Consider the following 21,456-nt stretch of genomic DNA (forward strand, 5'->3'; position numbering starts at 1 on the left):
AGAAACGATGTACAAATGCGCTTTACACAATTGATGTGTGTATGGATTGTGATAACAGTTGTATGAGCCCCTAATAAAATGTTAAAAACAAAACAAAACAAAACAAACCTCTCTCTTATACATGAGTTGCTGTGGATTTGTTTCTCCAAAGTACCCAGACTAATACACTCACCTAGCAGGAAAAATGAGTACTACAAAAGCCCAGAGCAATTCTGTTTTTTCTTGGGTAAGTCAAATTCTATCAGCAAGTACAGGAGTTCAGACTTGAAATTTTAAATTATCTTCATCTTAAGAAACTCAGGAAATACTTAAGCTGGTGGCTTTCACTAACTCAGGTGATATACCAGAATAATGAGGCTCCTAAATTTTCTTTGAAAGAATGATAACTTGACCATAAGGTACTAAAGACAATGCTCTAGAAACACAGGCCTTCATTAGGGTGGGTGCATGGATGTAATCCAAGTCAGAAAATATTTGACAACAGTTTTCCAACCAGAAATGAATCTAAATAGAACAGGTCAGAAATAACAGCTCTCCCCAAATGGAACAAATTGTGTAACTGTTCTCTTGTTTTGTCATTAAAAAAACACCAAACTGAAACAATAAACTATTTCAAATACTGAGTTAATTTTTGATGTTCCTGTCTGTTTGCTTGGGGCTTCTATTCCTTTTTTTTTGGGGGGGGGGGCATGTAATTTTCTTTATTCATACGAAACATTTGAGGCATTGTTCTCTAAACAAATGGTTTAAAAAAACAGGTGTTTGCTCTGGGTGGTACAAATGGTGAAGCTCTCGGCTGTTTAACCGAAAAGCAAGCAGTTAGGCGTCCAAAGGTGCCTGGGCAGAAAGACCTGGTGATCTATGTCCAAAATTTCCATCATTGAAACTCCCATGGAGTAGTCCTGCTCTGACACACATGGGGTCACCATGAGTTGGGATTGAATCCATGGCCACTGTTTGAGGCTGTTATTGATGTTGGTTCATTTAAAAAAAATTAATAAATCATTTTATTGGGGGGCTCTTACAGCTCTTATAACAATTCATATATCTATGGTATCAAGCACATTTGTACCTATGTTGCCATCACCCTTCTCTTTTTAAAAATCATTTTATTGGGGGCTTGTACAACTCTTATCACAATCCATACATATATCCATTGTCAAGCAGATTTGTACATTTGTTGCCATCATCATTCTCAAAACATTTGCTTTCTACTTGAGCCCTTGGTATCAGCTTCTCATTTTCCTCCTCCCTCCCTGCTCCCCCCTCATGCACCCTTGATAATTTATAAATTATTATTATTTTGTCATATCTTACACTGTCTGACGTCTCCCTCCACCCACTTTTCTGTTGTCCATCCCCAAGGGAGGAAGTTATATGTAGATCCTTGTAATCAGTTCCCCCTTTCCACCCCACCCTCCGCCCATCACCCTTTTTAAAACATTTTCTTTCTACTTGAGCCCTTGGTATCAACTCCTCTTTTTTCTCTCCGTCTCCCACCCTCCCACCCTCATGAACCCTTGATAAATTATTATTTATCTGCTGTCTCCTTTCACCATGTTTCTATTGTTCGTCACTGTTGGGGGGGCTGGGGGGTTAATACGTGGATCATTGCTATCAGATTCCCCTTTTTATCCCCTATATTCCCCCTCCCCACATGGTATCACTACTCCTATTACTGTTCCTGAGGGGTTCGTCTGTCCAGGATTCCATGTGTCAAGAGCATTTATTTATCTGTACCAGTGTACATGCTCTGGTCTAGCTGGATTTGTAAGGTATAAGTGGGGTCGTGATAGTGGGGTGAGGGGGAACATTAAAGAACAGAGGAATGTTGTATGTTTCATTGGTGCTATACTGCATCCTGGCTGGCTCATCCCTTACTTATGACCCTTCTGTGAGGGGATGTCCAATTGTTTACAGATAGGCTTTGGGTCTCCACTCTGGCCCCACCTCTTTCACATTGAAACGATTGTTTGGGGTCTTCTGATGCCTGATACCTGTCAACACCTCATGATCAAACAGACTGGTGAACTTCTTCCATGTGGGCTTTGTTGCTTCCCACCAGATGGCTGCTTGTTTATCTTCAAGTCTTTAAGACTCCAGACGTTATATCTTTTATTAAGGGCCTCTGTTTCTGTCAATACACATCAGGGCTTAAAGACCTTCAGCAGATGGTAAGTGTGGTAGTTAAATAATCTCCTGTCAACTTGCAACAGGGTAAAGTCTAGCCTGTCAATCAGATTGCAGCTTAATGACCTCATTTGCAGACATGAAGGAGATAAATAGCTCACTGGAGGCCAGATAACACTCTCTCTCTCTCTGCTTCGTCTCCCTGTTGACAAGACACATGGAGCTATATCAATGCAGCCAGAGTCCTGGAACTGGAGTCACGTGGAGACCACCGCCAGTGCTGAGATGCTTCCACTACCACTGGATCCACAAGACTTTCCCCCCACTACTCTGTGATCTTCCTGCATTCAGCATAATTGCATGGTTTCGTGAGTATAAAGAGGAATTTATGGACTAGTATTGACATATGGGGTAATATTGAACTTATGGACTGAATCTGGACTGGGCTGGGATGTTTTCTTAATGTACGATTGCTCTTTGATATAAAGTTCTCTCTTACACATGAGTGTTTATGAATTAGTTTCTCTAGTCTACCCAGACTAACACAGTAAGGAAATATACTCCCCTCATTTATTAACACTGAGCACACTTTCAAAGCCTGAATAAATCTTCTGTTTTTAGGGGCCTTATATCTCTTATATAGGGATCCCTGGTAACGTAGTGGTCATGTGTTGGGCTGCAAACCACAAGGTCGGCAGTTTGAAACCACCAGCAGCTCCATGGGAGAAAGATGGGGCTTTCTACTCTTGTAAAGAGTTACAGTCTTGAGTCTGGACTCAGTATTGGCTTGATGGTAGTGAGTTTGGTTTTGGTGCATTTCTCTCATATGAAATCCAATTCCTGTCTAGTGATGTGTTTCCTTTATGAGAATCTCCCCTCAGGTATCTTTCTTCTTCTTTTTTTACAAGTTCACAAAACTGGAGAAAGGATATTGCTTATAAAAACTCACTGCCATCCAGTGGATGCCAACTCATGGCAAGCCTATAGGCTAGGGTAGAACTGCCCTTGTGAGTTTCTTTATGGGAGTAGAAAACCTTTCTCCTGGGAGAGCAGCTGGTCATTTTGAACTGCTGACCTTGTCCTTAGCAGCCAAATGAGTAAGCATTACGCCATAAGTATTCTAATACTCATAAAGATCATAAAAATTAAGGACTTGATTGTGGAGTTTTCATGCAGCGTGTTGAAGGTGCATTTATACCCAAGGATCATTATCTTTATTTCCAGAAGTAGAGAGTCTCCTGTGGGGATTAACAAACACCTTTTAAAGAATTGGTCATTTAACAGTGGCCAAGTTCTGATAGAAGATAACTAAACTTTCAGAGTTGAATGCCTTTGCACAGTCAATAAAACACAAGTAACACTTCTCTGGTACTCTCTTGCTTTCAGCCAAGATCCATGACATCAGCAATGATATCCTTTTCACATCTTCTTCTGAATCCAGCCTGATGGTAGCTCCCTTTGAAGTACGACTGAAACTGTTGTTGAATGATCTTCAGTAAAATTTGCATTCTGTTGGGTCACTGTTCTCTGAAATGGGTATAATATCAATATCTTCCTGTCAATTGGCTAAGTAGCCGTCTTCCAAATTTCAGAAATAAACCCTTAAACTTGGGGTCAACTGATTTTGACAAAAAGTGCTAAGCAACTCAGTATAGACATGAATAATCTTTTCAACTATTGGTGAGGGACAACGAGATAACTGTGGGCAAAGGGTGCGGGAGAGAAGAAAACTGTTCCTTATATACATAACACTGACCCCCAGGTAAGAGCTAAAAGTATAAACTTCTCGAGAAAATCCTTGTGATCTACATTATGAAACATCAAATCCTAAGTGATAAAGCAAAATCTTTATCAACCGATTTCATAAAAATGACAACTGTTCTTCACTGACATCAAGACTAATAAAAAGTTGAGGCCCCAACTGAGAGAAAATATTGGAAATTATGTATTCATTATGATGATGGAGTTGTAAGGCATTCAGGGGTCACAGTGGGTTAAACATTGTGCTTCAAACCAAAAGGTCTGCAGTTCAAACTCACCAGCTGTTCCTTGGGAGAAAGAGGAGGCTATCTGTTTCTGGAAATAACAGAGAGCAGCTCTACACTGGAGCTATGAGTAGGGCTTTAAGGAAGTTCTATCTAAAGTACGTGAAGAATTTCAAAATAAAACAAAACCCAATTTAAAAAAGGGCAAGAGATCAGAACACATGAAAAATGTTCAACATTGTTAATTATTAAGGAAATGCAAATGTAAAACCACAATCAGAAAACCTCACCCAGTAGAATGTCTATAATCAGACAGATTAAAAAAAAAAAATCAAGGTTGGTAAGGATGTGAAAAGGCAGGAACCTTTATATATGTCTAATGAGATTATACAGGGTGCAGCCACTTTGGAAAAGTTTTGCTGATTTCTCAAAATACTACACAAAACTACCATACAACTTAGAACAACAATTTAACTCAATTTCTACCCCCTAACATGAAAACAGAAACCTGCACAAAGACACATGAATATCCACAGCAGCATTACTCATAGTAGAACAAACTGGAATAATCTAAATAGCCATTAACTGTGAATGACAGAAAAAAAATGGTAGTGGGCATGCATGTATATAGAATACTATTCACCAATACGTACAAGAAAACTAACTACTGACACACGCTACATTAATGAACCTCAAAAGTATGCTGCTAAGTGAAAGAAACAAGGATATTTATAAATTTATAGATGGAAAGTAGATTAGTGGTTGCCTAGGCGGTATGCATGAGGATTAACTATAATTGGGCAGGCAGAATCTTATTGTCAATGAAAATGTGATAGTTACACTACTCACTAAATTTAGTGAAAATCACTAACACATATATTTGAATAGGTTAATTTTATGATATAGATAAAATATACCTGTTCAAGAAGAAAAAGAATACACCACTAAGTCTTGCTACAATATGGATAGCCCTAAAAATTATGCTAAATCCAGAGACAAATGGTCACATATTATTTTACTTCATTTAAAGAAATTTCCAATAAAGAAAATTCTATTAATATAGGAAGCAGTTAAGTAGTTGTCTGAGATTGGTGTTCCCAGACAAGAAAACAAAGAGGGAGGACATTAGAGTATGGCAGTAGGGAAGCATAAAATAAAGTCTAAGAGATATTACAGAAGTAAAGAAATGCATGGGGGTTGGGAATTGCACTGGAGGTGAGGACAATAAAGCAGCAAAGGAGAGAAATGTGTCCATGACAAATCCAAGGAATTAAGTCTAATTGACAAAAGTATCAACAGAAGGAAGGGACAGTGAAGTAGCAGCAGATTTAACATGGAAGGAATTTAGTTTTAATATACTAGAGTTAAAAAAAAAAAAGGAGCAGCAGCCGCCTGGTCCTGGTGGTTAAGTCTTTGGCTGCTAACTGAAAGGTTAATGGCTTAAGCCTGCCAGCTGCTCTACAGGAGAAAGAAAGAGGTGGCAGTCTCCTTCAGATGATAATTACAGCCTAAGAAACCTTGGAAGGCAAGTTCCATTCTGCCCTTTAGGGTGGCTATGAGTTAGAATTGACGCTAAGGTAATGGATAAAATTAAAAAGTAACAATGTATATAAAATCAAAAGTCTTGGTTTCTATTATGGTTCCATTACTCAGAAATGAGATTATATTTTTAACTTAATATTTTATATGAAAGTATAAATCTTAATATTTTATATGAAAATATAAATCTTAGTATATTATAATATTTCCTAAGTACCCTTCTGTTTTCTCTGCAGTTTCTACTCAGATCTCTAGATTTCTACTCAAGAGCAATATCACCTATAAAACTTCTGATTCTCCCAGGCATTTAGTTGTTCATTATCTACACTGCTATACTTAATATATAGTATGACTATCTATGAATGAACACTAATTTGTCAGATGTTAGCTCAGTTGTTCTTTTTATCTTAGAAAACATGATGGTTGGATTTCCTTTATTATAATACTGATATGTGCCGTAAAGCCGTTTATTTGCCTATCTTCTTCTACTAACCAGTGAGCTACTTGAAGGTGGAGATAGTTTCATAACTAACTAGTACTAGAGCTATGTTACTGTGATAAGCTTCACCAATTAGAGGTTTTCTAATAAATTTGACATACAGTCAGTTCTTGAGTTATGAATGTCAGACTTAAGGACAACTCATATTTGCCCTTTAGTGAAGGGCTTCAAATCAGTTCTATCTTGGTCAACAAAGCAAAATGGCAGAGATGAGAGTTTGTACAATTTGAGCAATTCATCTTGGTTACCAAACGGGGAAAAAATCAGGAGCCAGAGCCCTAGGACAGGACACTTGGGAGAGGTGTAATGAGCTCTTTCAGGAGCCTGATGTTTAAGACGGAATAGTTGGCAGGACAGCTGAGAGAGCCACGCATAGTCAAAACATACGATCAGCCTTCATCTATGAGTGTGACCACTCCATCTTTGCAGCCCTGTTTTAATGGATGTCACTTTGTAATCATTGATCCAACGTAACTTGCAACAAATTCTTCATCACTATCACTGTCACTTGCTGCAAGTGTAGCTTTGGAATTATAGAAAAGGCTTCGTCTACCAACAAATTCTGAAGGACACCATCAGAAATAGATCTCATTTGCAACCTGATATTACCTATAAATAATAACATTTAAAACTATGATATAGTAAGGCTTCCCAATCCACAGTTAAGTTTTATTAGCTTTCACATAAACCACTTCCATTCAACCCAGTTTTAAAAGTTTTTCATTTATTTCCACTTTAATCTGAATTCTTGCTTCCCTTCTGCTTCATTTAAGTTTGTTCTTTTTATACTTTTGTAAGGTTAGAGCTTAGGCTATTAATGTGCAGTTTTTCTTCTTTTTAAAAATAGCCTTTTAAAGCTATAAATTTCTCTGAAAGCACTGCTTTTGCAGCACATCATAATTTTTGCTATGCTGCATTTTAAATAACATATTTCTTTAATTAAAAGATCATCTTATTGGGGGCTCTTACAACACATAATTGGAGTCTATACATCAATTGTATCAGGTATATTTGTACATATGTTGCCATCATTTTTTCCTAGACATTTACTTTCTATTGAGCTCTTGGTATCAGCTCCTCTCCGCCACCCACCCTGTGATCCCTTGATAGATTATAAATTATTACTATTTTCATATTTCACACCGACCGCTGTCTCCCTTCCCCCATGGTTTCTGTTGTTCTTCCCCCTGGAGGGGTGTGTGTGGCTGTGTTGATCATTGCGATCGGATCTTCTTCTTCCCCTTCTCTCCCCCCCTACCCCCTACCTTTCTGGTATCCCTATTCCCATTCCTGTTCCTGGATTCCATGCACATGCTCTGGTCTAGTCCAAAGTGAGAGGCAGCACTGGGGTCATGATAGTGGGTGGTGAGGAAGCCTCAAGGAACCAGAGGAATATTGTTTGACTGGTGCTTTCTGCACCCTGGTTGACTCATCCCTTCCCTGTGACCCCTCTGTAGGGGGATGTCCCATTATCTACAGATGGGATTTGGATCTCTGTTCCAACCCCCCTCTTCTAAATAATACGTTTTTGTTTGTTTGCTTGTTATGGGTCTTCTGATGTCTATTACCTGGTCCTGTTGACACATCATGATCACATGTGCTTCTTCCATGTGGGCTTGTTGCTTCTTTGCTGGATGGCTACTTGTTTAACTTCAAGCCTTTAAGACCCAAGATGCTACATCATTTAATAGCCTGGCACCATCCGCTTTCTTCATCACATTTCCTTATGCACCCATTTTATCTTCAATGATTGTGCCAGGAAGGTTAGCATCACAGAATGCCAGTTTGTTAGAACAAAGTGCTCTTGTATTGAGGGAGGGAATGAGCAGAGGCCTGAGGTCTGTCCACTACCTCAGTGTATTACCATATAAATATATGTACATAGGTCAATACCTTTATTTTATTTTTTAAAAATCATTTTATTAGGAGCTCATATAACTCTTATCACAATCCATACTTACATCAATTGTGTAAAGCACATTTGTACATTCATTGCCCTCATCATTCTCAAAACATTTGCTCTCCACTTAAGCCAATACCTTTATTTTTATGGATTAATGTATTTACATATATACACATCTATGCTTATACCTCTATCCATAGCTTTGCTTCCTAGATCACTCCTTTGTTTCCTTTTACCTTCCTTCTTCCTGCCTCACCATCATGCTCACCCTGCTTCCCCCTTAGTACTTCCTCTCAGCTAGATTGCTGTTGCTCCAACACCCCCAGCATCTCTAAGTCCTCCTTGTTGATTTTAATTCCCTAGTTGTTCCCCTGTGTGTGGCATTGTTTGCTCACCACTTCCTTCACCTGCCTCCTTCTCCTCTAAGTCCCTCCAAAACCATCGGTTCCGTTGCTTTCTCCCCAAGCTTGCTTCCCATGCCTACCTTATATAAGTATGAAAACCAACAATAACATAGGCCAAAAACGAAAACACAAGATTGGAAAGAAAAAAAAAAAAAAGAGGAAAAACATACATTAGTACTAGGGGAATTTCGGGAGCTGTCCCTCCTAGCCTGAAGTCTATTTGGGGCACTCTTTAGGGGCTTTGTGGCTTTGCTTTACTCTGGCTGGTTTCCCTGCTGCGGGGTGGGGTGGGGGTTGGGGGTTCAGATCACATGACCTCCCCAGTATTGTCCTCTGTCACAGTGTGCTCCAGTAAGGTGGCAGCTCTACACGCCTGTCTGTGAGTTAGCAGCTCTGTGCACGGATGTCGTCCTTTGAGCTCGGTGTGTCAATATGGGGTCTAGACTTGCCCTTTCTCTTTTTCCTTCTTGGTTTGCTTCCATGTGGGCGTGGTGTGCCGGCTCCTCTCCCCAACCTGTAGGTTTAGTGTTGTTCTCTGTCACATCCTTCTAGGAAAGCGGTCAGTTTGGCTCTGGTTGGGGCCTAAATAACGTACTTCTTAAACTGGTTATTTAAGAGTATGATGTTTGATTTCACTTACTTGTGTATGATCCAAATTTCCCGCCCCCCCCCCCCCATTTCTTGTTACTGATTCCAAGTTTAATTCCATTGTGGTTGGATAACACAATGTGTTTGATGATAATCTTTTCAAATCTACTGAGACTCATTCTATGGCCTGGCAGATGGATCTGTTCTGGAGGATGTTTCATGTGCAATTAACAAGGAATTGTATTTCGATGTTATTAGTTCAAGTATTCTAGAGATGTCTTTTCATAGCAAAACACTTTAATAAAATTTATTATAAGTATGTCGTTAGTTTAGATAATATATTCTTTAAAAAACAAGAAAACCTGATAATATAGCTAAAAATGTTTCTTAAGTACTATCAAGGAAATGTTATACAAATATAGTATGTGTGTAACATGTACATGCGCACACACATACTTTTTAAACTGCATGTTCTTGTTCTTCATAAAAGCCCTGGTAGTATGTATAGTGGTTAAAACTTTCAGCTGCTAACCTACCAGCCATTCCATAGGAGAAAGATATAGTAGGCTTACAGATTACAGCCTTAGAAACACTATGGCCTAATTCTACTGTGTCAGTTACATAACCTCCCATTGACTTGTGAAGGGGTGGAGTCTAGCCTGTCAATCAGGTCATAACCAATGAGGCCTCTGTGTGGGCATGGCCTTCTGAGGATTCTGGGAACTCCTATCTCCCTCCTTGGAGGCGGGACACACATTCTCCTTGTAAGACATTCCTGTTGCTCATGGAATTGCTCATTCATGGAACTATGCTGATGGAGCTGGAGGAGTCACATAGAGACCCACGCCAATGCTGACATGCTTCCACTACAACTAGATCAACAAGACTTTTCACCCACTGGCCTGTGAACTTCCTGCATTCAGCGTCATTGCCTGTGTTCCGTGAGTCTGAAGAGGAATTTGTAGACTGGTATAGGACATATGGGCTAATATCGGACTTATAGACTTGATCTGGACTGGGCTGGGATGTTTTCTCAATATATAATTGCTCTTTTATATAAAGCTCTTTCTTATACACATATAAGTGTCTATGAATTTGTTTCTCTAGTCAACCCGGACTAACGCATCTACTCTGTCCTATATGGCTGCTTTGACTGGAATAAATTCTATATGGCACTATTCAATTTATTCATCCTTCACTCTTTCTGTTTTAATCACAATCAACCCATGACTTTAATGTGTGAAAGTTTGCATATCGGGCACTGGAACTCCCACAAAGCTTGAGAGTCCCATCTTTGTGGGACTTGAGACCTTACTTGCTGTCTAAAGACATTAAAACTTAGCGTCACAAAACTTTGATTTTTTCCTGAAAGCTGCTCCTCTTCTAGTTTCCCACATTTCAGCTCATGGCAATTCTAATAGCCGCTCAAGCCAAACTCCAGGAGTTATCTCCTCGCCCTGGTAGAACGACTACCTATTTGATCTATGCACTGGCTCTGTATGAGCACAATTAAGTGTTCTGGAATTCTGACTTCTCATAGTGTTATCCATAATTTTTAACAATCCACACAGTTTAAAGCTTTATATAATTGCTAAAAATACAAATAAACAGGAAGAGCTTTTAGTTAAGAACCACCTGATTATCAGCAATAACATTCCTCATTCTCTTTGGAATTTTGCTTAAACTTTGGGCAGTTCCCAAGGTGGCAGTTGTTTTCAAATTATTTTCAGCAAAGTTTTGCAAATAGTTGCTATTAATGATATTGTGTGATAAAGTCCACATTCCATTTGATTGCTATTTTTTAGAATGGGCACAAATATGAACTCTTTTAGTTGGTTGGCCAGTTAGCTGATTTACTCACTTTTACCCAAATATAAGTTTCATGGGAATAGTAACCTTACATCTTGTTCATCACTGTTTGTCCAGGACCTAGCACAGTAGTAAACAGCAATGCTATAAAAAAGGTTCTAATTAAACACACACACACAAAACACAGTAGTAAACAGCAATGCTATAAAAAAGATCCTAATTAAACACACACACACACACACACACACACACACACACCCTCTACCATATCCTAACCCTAAGAACAAACACTTTTTAGCTTTGAAAGACTTTTTTAATTGGGTCGAGGGTTCTTGCTTAGATTTTATAAATATTATATTCTATAATTTTATACCAGGTTTCAACCCCTATATGCTCAATGAAGAAAAAAAAATTAATCCTTCAAAGCTAAAAGAGTGAGCAGATGCCCTAACTAGGAACTGTACCTTACTTGCTTACCACTATACCCTGGCACCCAGAATAGGGTCTAGCACATAATAATCATGCAATAGTGACTGAGTAGCAGGTCAGGACAGTTGGGAGAGACTGGAAATGTTCTGGATGTTGGGTTGGTGGGTGGGAGAGAAGCATAGTGTCAACCTCCCCACTCCTGTCGCTGCATCCCACACCCCCATTTTGTAGGTTCTCAGAGCGCTCTTGAAGCTATCTTGATAAAAATTGAATTTCTTGAGGGCAGAGAATAGGCCTTCTTAAAATTATTATTCCTCATAGGTCTAGAACTGGCAGACAGGTGTTCAATGATAATTAAACAAAATGCTAAAGTATCAGTTTCTTCATTTATAAAGGATTATGAAATTATTTACTTTATGTATGGATGGATTGGGATAAGTGCTGTATAAGCCCCCAATAAAATTATTTAAAAAGAAAAAAATACAGAAAATGTTGAAAACCAAAAAATAAAAAACAAAAAAGAGGAAAAAAAATATTAAAGAGGAAAAAAAAGAAGTATCTACTTTATATGGCTATTGTTAGAGAAAAAAGACTAAGTGATAGGTGTAAGAGCAAAAACACCCCAGAACGTCTTCTTTCTTCGCTACTGAAATAGAAAAGTAAGCTGCTGAGGAGATTCCAATTCATAGTGACCCTATAGGGCAGAGCGGAAAATAACCCAGAGGGTGGCCTTGCAGTCTTTTGAAAGCAGACTATCCACATGTTTTCCTTGTTGAGCTGCTAGTGATTTGGAACTGCCAGTCTTTGGGTTAGTAGCCAAGCACTTGACCCACTGCACCACCAGGCCTCCTAGAAAAGTCGACTTGATCAAACTATTTCTCCTAGGAACTACCACTATTTCTCACACACCTCAATTCTAATTAAATATCCTAAGTCATTTCAGCACCAGATGATTAAAAACAAGTCAGTGTAATGATTTATAAATAGAAAAACACAACCTGAGTACAAGAACATTCTGAAGCCAAATGTTGGGAAAGAATACTAAGGGGAATTTGACAGTACAGACACTTTGCGGAATATAACAGTAAAGCGCCCTGAATGTTCTAGAGTTTTTGAATGAAAAGAGTACTATTCCAGTAGCCCACAGCTCCATGTTCCTTCCTTCACATGCTTAGAAACTAAGTCCTAAGAAATTATCATCTGAATTGAAATTATTATTGCTTTAATATCTAAAAATTAGCCACCCAAATATGCAAAGTATGTTTTAGCTGCCAAAACGATAACAAGAAAGAATATAACATAAAACATCCACCAAGCATTTAATAAGCTTTTCTTTAAACAAATTATTATACTTTTTAATAAAACATAATATAAATTTAAACTAGTTATGATCACTTTAATGTCAAATGGTTTGCATCTCAAATATAAAATACATGCTATTGTAACCAAGTATTTATCAAGCATCTAAAACCTTTTAAGTCAAGGCATAAAGATTTATCAGGGCATGAAAATAAGCCTCTACGATAATTGTTTAAGTGATCTTTTCAGTAAAGGCTTGTGAAATTTTTAAACATTTGATTATTTTAGATTGTGATTTTTTTATTGATGAGTTATAGGAAAGTGTCTACATAGGGTTTATATACAATTCATTAAAATTGGGTTATATTTAAAATCTATATTTACTTAATAATAATATATACAACAGTAAAAATCTTGTTACAGAAGAACTTTAAAATGCTTTATTTTACTTACCAAGATGCAGTCCACTTTAGATTGCACAGTTTTGCTAGAAGAAAAAACAAGTTAGGTTAATAATAATGATAAAGCATACTGAAATACTTAGGAAGTATTCTTAGATATCTTTTTCTAGCATGGAAGAACGGAAAACTAGTTAAGTAAAACGTTTAAAGATTCAGAATTGCGTTGTACATTGTATCTTTCATAAAGCAAAACAGAAATCTACTTCGCATTCACTATACTAAGTTAAATCCTAATATACATTCTAAGTATTTTCTGACTTAACTCCATTGGTTAGCCCACTATGGTTGTACTATATTATTACAAATGATGAACAAACAACTATAAGTTTTTAGCAATATGTAAATGATGATGTATTATACTTAGAAATAGAATAGAGTTTACAATGAATTATAATTTGTACTGTCTGCTTGTCATTCTGGATGATGATTTGCTTAACAGTTAAAAGCCATCGCAACTCGCTGCCATTGAGTAGGTTCCACAATAGGTCTTAAGACTTGATATATTTTCCTCAACCTCCCCCAGTAACAAGAATCTTTAGACATAAAGTAATAAAGATAACTAATATTAAGATACTTGGTAATAAATTATAGAGTGGAACAGAAATAAATAATAAAAGCCTCGAAAACACAGAGTTCTAAATAACACTAACTTTTTTATGTAAGTGAACTGGGAACATATAGCATAAATGATGCCAGTATATAAAGTAATTTAACTGAAAGTCACTTGGATATTTTTATACACACATGAAAGGTGCAAGCGCAATGAAATGCAAAATATTCAAACATAGCTTACAGACATAGTTTTAAAGATTTTACAAATCAAGTATCTTCCTAAAAAGATCCTAAGGACCAATAAATATAAGCAAAAGGTGGCTATTTGCCATTTCATGGCTACACAACTAAGCTACAGACAAAGCAAAAGGCAATATTTAAATCTCATTTAATATAATTATCAACTGCAAAAATGTACCCCTGCCTCTAGATTTCAAATTTTGTTTTAAATAACAACAGATGACTGGAATAAGTTCGATTGCAAAGTTCAGAATGACTAAGACAATCAAGAAAGGCACTCTAAGGTATAAAAGATACCTATAGGTAAAACTCACTGCTCCTGGGTTAATGCTGACTCCGGGGACTAAAATGACCTTCTCAAAATACCAGATTATCAAAGGGTTAAAATCTCCTTTTGTGGTCAGCTGCACAGCTTATCAATGGTAGCAATGTGTGCTATTCCTCTTCCCTCAATTCCCTGAGATGAGTGTGCTCTTACTCTGCTGCCAAAAGGTAATACACCTATCTCCAGAATCTAACCATTTTCTACCACCTTGGGCTAAACCACAGCCAACCCCTGCTTCAATCTTTACTTTCCATCCACTGCCAAGCTCACCACAAAAGAGCCAGAATAACCTTTTTAGAAGGTAGGTAGAGCCTTATCCAGGACCCTGATAACTTTTTGAGTTCCATCACCCACTTGACTACTTTTCATCCATCAGCTCCTGCCACACTGGCTTCTATGCTTTGTTCAAAGCAGCAACAAGGCCTTTGCGCTGGTTTTCCCAACAACATCCAGCTCTTCATATAGCTTGTTCCAACATTTCCTTTATGGTTTTGTTCAGCTTACCTTTATAGCCATTTCTTCCCTGACTCCCTCATATAGAACAATCACAATTACTCTTTATTGCTCTTACTATTTACATTTTTCATCATTGGGCTTACCACCAATCATATATACCTTTATTAATTTGTTTACTAGCTATCTTCCTTGACTACAATTTAAACTCCATGAGAGGTTTTGTCTGTTTAGTTTTGCTCATTGCTGCATTACCATCTGGTACATAAAATCTGTTGAATGAATAAATAAAAAATATATTCAATCCTTTTCCAAAGAAGAAAATTCTTTGGAAAGACTGGGGCCACTTACTATAGGGTTTTCATAGAAATTAACTGAAAGCAGAAATGTTATTTTACATATTACTGCTGTTGCTGTTAGGTGCCATCAGTTGGTTTTAATTCATAGACACCTTAAGCACAACAGAATGAAATACTGTCTGGGCCTGCATCAAGTTCATAATTGTTGCTATGGACGAACCCACTGTTGCAACCCTTGTCAGCCATCTCAATATACTCCTCTTCTACCAGCAACCGAATGGATGTGATACAGAAAGTGGACAATAGTGTCTGTCACAACCAACAATTTATGCAAAATTAAAAAGTCAAAGAATTTCTAGTTAGATAGGAAACAAATTATTTAACTAAATCTTTTAATTTTAATTGATACTTAATAAAATAGAATGATATAAATGAAGTTTGACTCCTTTGTTTTGCCCGTTCTCATTTTCCTCCTGTTGCAGCAAAGAAAACCACCATCATTAATGTACAACCATCTCCATCGATTATTTTAGTACTTTTATTAAATATGCAACTATCTATAAGCAACATACATAATTGCTCTGCGGGGTTTAGAAATATTTATATAAATATCATTACACTGTATATATTCTGCAATGTTTTCACTCAATATTATTTTTGAGATCCAGCCATGAAGATACACTTAGATGAAGTTCATTTCACTGTGTTTTGCAGAATGAATATATCAAATGTATTCATGTACTCCTCTATTGAAAGATAATTATTATGTAGTTTCCAGTATTTCCACAAACAATGCTGAAAAAATGTCTTCATATATATTTATTGTTATATACACAATAACTTATCAGTTTTTGCCCTTCTGTTTCCCTTTGCCAGGGATACCCTTCACAAATGTTATCTGCAGCTATCAATAGAAATGCCCCACCAAGTTTCATAGGCTGTAAGTCTTTATGAAGCAGATTTCAGGTCTTTTCCCCAATAGAGCTGCTGGTGGATTTGAACTTCTGACCTTACAGTTAGCAGTGAAGGGCTTAACAAGTGCCAACACCAAGGCTCTTTCTAGTTACAGCAACAGTAGCAAATTCTATGAATACTGAAAGGTTGAGAACAGTGTAAATAAGGAAAAGAAATCATCTCAGATCCCTCCATTCAGGCATTTTGATTCATTTACCATTTCTTAAAAATAACTGGGATTAAAAAATGATAACTGGAAACTGCTGCAAGATGTAGAGAAAAATGGAAACATTTGTCCAATCCTGATGAAAACTTACTAGTGTAGAAAACCATTTAGCAGTTCTTAAAAAATTTAATCATAAAACAACCATATAATCTATCAATTCCACTACTAAGTGTATATTCAAATAAATGGAAAACAGATATTCAAAAACACAAACATTTAGAGCAACATTACTCAGAAATAGTAAAAAAGTAAAAACAGCCAATGTATTATCAACTAATAAAAGGATTATTAAAAACAGTTATGTCTATAGTGTACCATATTATTCAATCCTACAAAGGAACAAAGTCCTGCTACATGCTACTATATGACGAAGCTCTAAAGCATTATGCTAAGTGAAGGAAGCAAGACACGGAAGGCCACATAGTAGGATTTGATCCATATGTATGAAATATCCCAAACCGGAAACCGCATAGGGATAGAAAGCAAACTGTGGGAGCCAGTAGCTGGGGGTCGGGAATTAGGAATGAAGTGATTGCTTAACGAGTACTGGGTGGTTTCCTTTTAGGGTGACAAAATGTTTTCAAAGTAGATAAAGGTGATGGTTACACAACTGTAAATGTACTAAATGCCACTTAATTGCATACCTTAACTGGTTAATTTTGTTATATCAACCTTAGCTGAATAAAAATACAATTATTCAGATCATCAAACTTTATGAAAAACTTCATTTGGACACTATTTGTACCTAAATAATCCACAGTACCAATTTTTGTTTTCTTAAGCTCAAAATGCTTTTAAAACGTACTGTGGAAAGTTTTTTGCCTGATCTATTAAGCTTTAAGGAATCTGCTTTGGAAAGAATGTAACCTACATGCTAAAGTTTCTCAATGGAGAAGTGACATAGTAGATGGCACTGTTCTTTATTGTACATACTGCACTATGGGCTGTTTGGCATCACTAGATGCTGCCCACTAAATGCCAGGAGTATTTCTTAGGAATTCTGATAATCAAAGAATGCCTGACATATTCCCATATGTACCTAACTGAGAGTCACTGCTCTAGACTATAGAAAACAAAGCAATTTCATGTTATGTCCTGAGAGATACAGTAAGACTACGAATTAATATAAGGAACAGAATGCCCCACAAATTTGCCATTTCAAAATTTCTTTTTAGGTGTGAAAAGTGAACTTCATGCTCTTCACTAAGGAGGTTATCAATGCTTGTTAACGCCACTATAAAACTCATTTATTATTATTACCCCGAGCATAAAAGCCAATTTGAAGCAAAACAGTTAATTTTATCCTTTCGCTTCCCTGAAACATATTACATACACTCCTCCAGTGCTTTTTTTGAAAATTAACAGATGATTTATATAAAAATCATAACAAAAAGCATGTAACAGGTTCATTCTACATGTAAAGAAAATAAGGATCACAAGGGTGAAATGACTTTTACCAGGACATATAGTGATACTTATTTGACCCTAATATCCAGTAAAAATGCTAAAAGAACTTATAATCTGACCTCTATTTTATATTGGGATTTTAATTAAGAACATTTATGCTCCAGTCTCACCATTTGGAACTCCTTTTCCTCATAAAAGTACTAGGTACTGCCAGTAAGTCAGGTGGGTGAAGGTTTTGGCTAGTACTCAGCTCCCTTATGTACTTTTTGCTGATCTGCAATGCCCCCTAGTGCTGATTCTTCAGAGGCAGCCTTGGGTTCCAAAGACAGACACGTTTGCCTGGAACACCACACACGTAACTATCATCAAAGGGAATGCAATGCATGCACAAGGTAGGGGCTGCACAGGGAGCCCCGTCTCTACGGGTGACTTTTCTTCGAGAGATGAGATTTTTGAGAGGTTTTACTTCCTTTTAAACCTTAAAAAGCTCTTTATATAATATTGTATTGAATGTTTTAAACAAAAATGAGTAACTTAAAAACAAACAAAAACATGGGACAAGAGATTCAGGTGGGTAGTCTGGTGTGGAAGATAACTACTCTTCCACTATCGCACAATTTCAGAAGTTATACAGCCAAACAGTTTAGTATCTTCTGATATTACACTGTAAAAGAGGTGGGTCAGCGGTAAGACAGATCTTTATACTGAAATATAGTTATAAGCATGTATTAGGTGTGTATATCTAGATCTATGTCCGTCCGTCCGTCCATTCATCCATCCATCCATCCATCCATCCATCCATCCATCCATCCATCCATCCATCTTTGGAGCTAAAGGCAAGTGGCCTCATTTTCTTTGTATGTACCTTAGATGTTACCTTTAGATGATGTGCTATGTATGTGCAAGTCTTTTAAAACTGAAAAGCCTTACACCAAAGTGTGGTGTTCATTATTAGATGCTTAATCTAGATTGGAAATAAAGAAAGCCAAAGTGGGAATGGTTGCAGAGGACTAAGGCTAAAATGAGACCTCCTCTTAGATGGCAGCCTTCAGCAATGATGCTTGAAGTGATTACACTATGCCAATGCTTCATAAAAACTGCTACAAGAACATTTCTTGAAAACTGTACTTGGGGTCTGAGGGGCCAGCCCCAATCCCAACTACGTGGACAGCCTTTCTCTCCACCAACCACCCTCCTCCCCATCAGAATCTTTAACTTCAGAGGACGCACTGAAGCTAAAGCTCAGGGAGAGGGACAAGTCTGATCAGAGTACACAGGAGCATATGATGGGGGAGGAAGAGAGAGTGCAGCACATACTGGCCCACTAAACCCTGAGGACAATATTCCTGCTCAGAACAGCCAATGCACACAGAGGACCATAGGGCTGGCCTCACTATAAGACACAATGTCCCTCACTGACCCATAGCGCTAGGGGGTGGGGCGGGGGGCAACACTGGAGACACATTGCAGGAATTGTGCCTAATCCGACCTCACCACGACTAGACAAAACACTAAGGGCGTGCAACAGAACAGCAAGGGGAGCAAAGCAACAAAGTCCCGAGGAAATACCAAAAATAGACTTTGGGGCCAGGGCATGGCACCCCATCAGACTCGACTGGAAAACACGTCTAAAGGTCAACAAACAGACCTTGAACTAGTTATACGCTTTCCTTTTTTTTTTTGGGTCATTGGTTTTTTGTTGTTGTTGTAGTGGTTTTGTTTTCTTTTGTTGCTTTGTTTTGCCGTCTTGTTTTTTGTGCATATTATTATCTCTGCATGTCTATCTAGATAAGATAGGCGGGATAAACAATCTGGAGGAGGAAACAATGGACCAACAGTTCTTGGGGGACATGGGAGAGGGAAGGTGGGGGAAAAGAAGTGAGTGTTAATAAACCCAGGGACAAGGGAACAACAACAAGTGATCTAAAATCAATGGGGAGGAGGGTGCAGGAGGCCCAGTAGGGTGTGATCGAGGGCAATGTAATCAATTACTGAAAACCAAATGATGGCTGAACATGATAGTGGGACAAGAGAAAAGTAACAGGAAATAGAGGAAAGAACAGGAGGCAAATGGCATTTACAGAGGTCTAAATACAGGCATGTACATATGTAAATATATTTATATATGACAATGTGGAAATAGATCTATGCACATATATTTATAAGTTTAGTATTATGGTAGTAGATGGACATTGGGCCTCTACTCAAGTTCTCCCTCTACACAAGAACACTTTGTTTTATTAATCTGCTATTCCATGATGCTCACCTTCCCAACACAATTGCTGAAGGCAAGCAAATGTGGTGAAGAAAACTGATAGTGCCCGGCTATCAAAAGATATAGTATCTGGGGTCTTAAAGGCTTGAAGGTAAACAAGCGGCCATCTAGCTGAGAAGCAACAAAGCCCACATGGAAGAAGCACACCAGCCTGTGTGATCATGAGGTGTTGATAGGATCAGGTATCAGGCATCAAAGAACAAAAAATCCTATCATTGGGAATGAGGGGTAGTGCAGAGTGGAGACCCAAAGCCCATCTGTAGGCAATTAGACATCCCCTTACAGAAGGGTCTTGGGGAGGAGACAAGCCAGTCAGGGTGCAGCAAAGCACCAATGAAACATACAACTTTCCTCTAGTTCTTTAACAGGGGAGAACGTGGAACCGATCACAATGATCTACATATAACCCCCTCCCTGGGGGACGGGCAACAGAAAAGTGGGTGAAGGGAGACAGGGGTCAGTGAAAGACATGAAAAAATAATAATTTATAAATTATCAAGGGTTTGTGAGGGAGGGAGGGTGTGGAAGGGAGGGGAAAAAAATGAACTGATACCAAAAGCTCAAGTAGAAAGAAAATGTTCTGAGAATGATGGCAAAAAATGTACAAATGTGCTTTACACAATAGATGGATGGATGGATTGTGATAAGAGTTGTACAAGTCTGCAGTAAAAGAATAAAAAAAAACCATACAACTTTCCTTTAGTTCTTTAATGCTCCCCCCCCCCCACTATCATGATTCCAATTCTACCTTACAAATCCGGATAGACCAGAGGATGTACACTGGTACAGATAAGAGCTAGAAACACAGGGAATCCAGGACAGATAAATCCCTCAGGACCAGTGGTGAGAGTAGCGATACCAGGAGGGTAAGGGGGAGAAAGGGGGAACCAATCACAGTGATCGACATATAACCCCCTCCTTGTGGGATGGAAAACAGAAAAGTGGGTAAAGTGAGACATCGGTCAGTGTAAGACATGAAAAAAATTTTTACAAATTATCAGTGATTAAAATTATTTTCAAAAATAAACAACTTCATAGCCAAATAAAAAATAGTATTAAAATTTTTTAAATTTTTTCATACAAAGTCTTTGAAATTTACTGTGCATTTCACACTTAAAAATCATCTGGAAATCTAAAAAAAAAAAAAAAAAATCACCTGGACTTGATTGATCTAGCTACCTTTCAAGTGTTCAATAGCCACATGTAGTGGCTAGTGTACAAGCTCCACAAGCTTGTAGTATAGTGTGTCCCAAGGGCTATTTAGCATGCTAACATACACTACGTGTCTGTTTGAGGGGATGAGAAGGCTATAATATGCAAAATTTCCAATTTACTCAAACAATTGTATCTTCATAGATCACCTTGAAGAACTATTTTCCCAAATTGGAAATGTGTAACAGAAGCACAGGTAAGACTTATGAAATTCAGTTCATTTTCTACTCTTTGAACAGGATTTTCCTATAGGCCTAAGTAGTTGTATAAGTGAAATCTTCCAAACATGCAAGTAACAGATAATTTCAACCTTACACAAACTAGAAAAAATGGAATATTCTGTGTTTTCACTATGTTCACAAACTTTTAGCTTCCTTTTTGTTGTTTTGAACTTGTATGTTTATTTGTTTTTATTTTTAATCATTTTATTGGGGGCTTGTATAACTCTTATCATAATCCATGCATAC

The 21,456-nt window shown here is 37.7% G+C and overlaps 1 protein-coding gene across 1 annotated transcript in view; it reads right to left on the reverse strand.

The window, feature by feature from the left end:
• The window catches only part of RFX7 (regulatory factor X7), a 96,580-nt gene that overhangs the window by 38,828 nt on the left and 36,296 nt on the right, over positions 1-21,456 (reverse strand). The window contains exon 2 of the mRNA XM_004709443.3: positions 13,039-13,072. Within this exon, the coding sequence (XP_004709500.1) occupies positions 13,039-13,072 (34 nt within the window). The remainder of the gene's footprint in view (positions 1-13,038; positions 13,073-21,456) is intronic.

This window comes from Echinops telfairi, unplaced genomic scaffold (assembly GCF_000313985.2).
Source record: "Echinops telfairi isolate 266 unplaced genomic scaffold, ASM31398v2 ScPeMD7_8;HRSCAF=38, whole genome shotgun sequence".
NCBI lineage: Eukaryota > Metazoa > Chordata > Mammalia > Afrosoricida > Tenrecidae > Echinops > Echinops telfairi.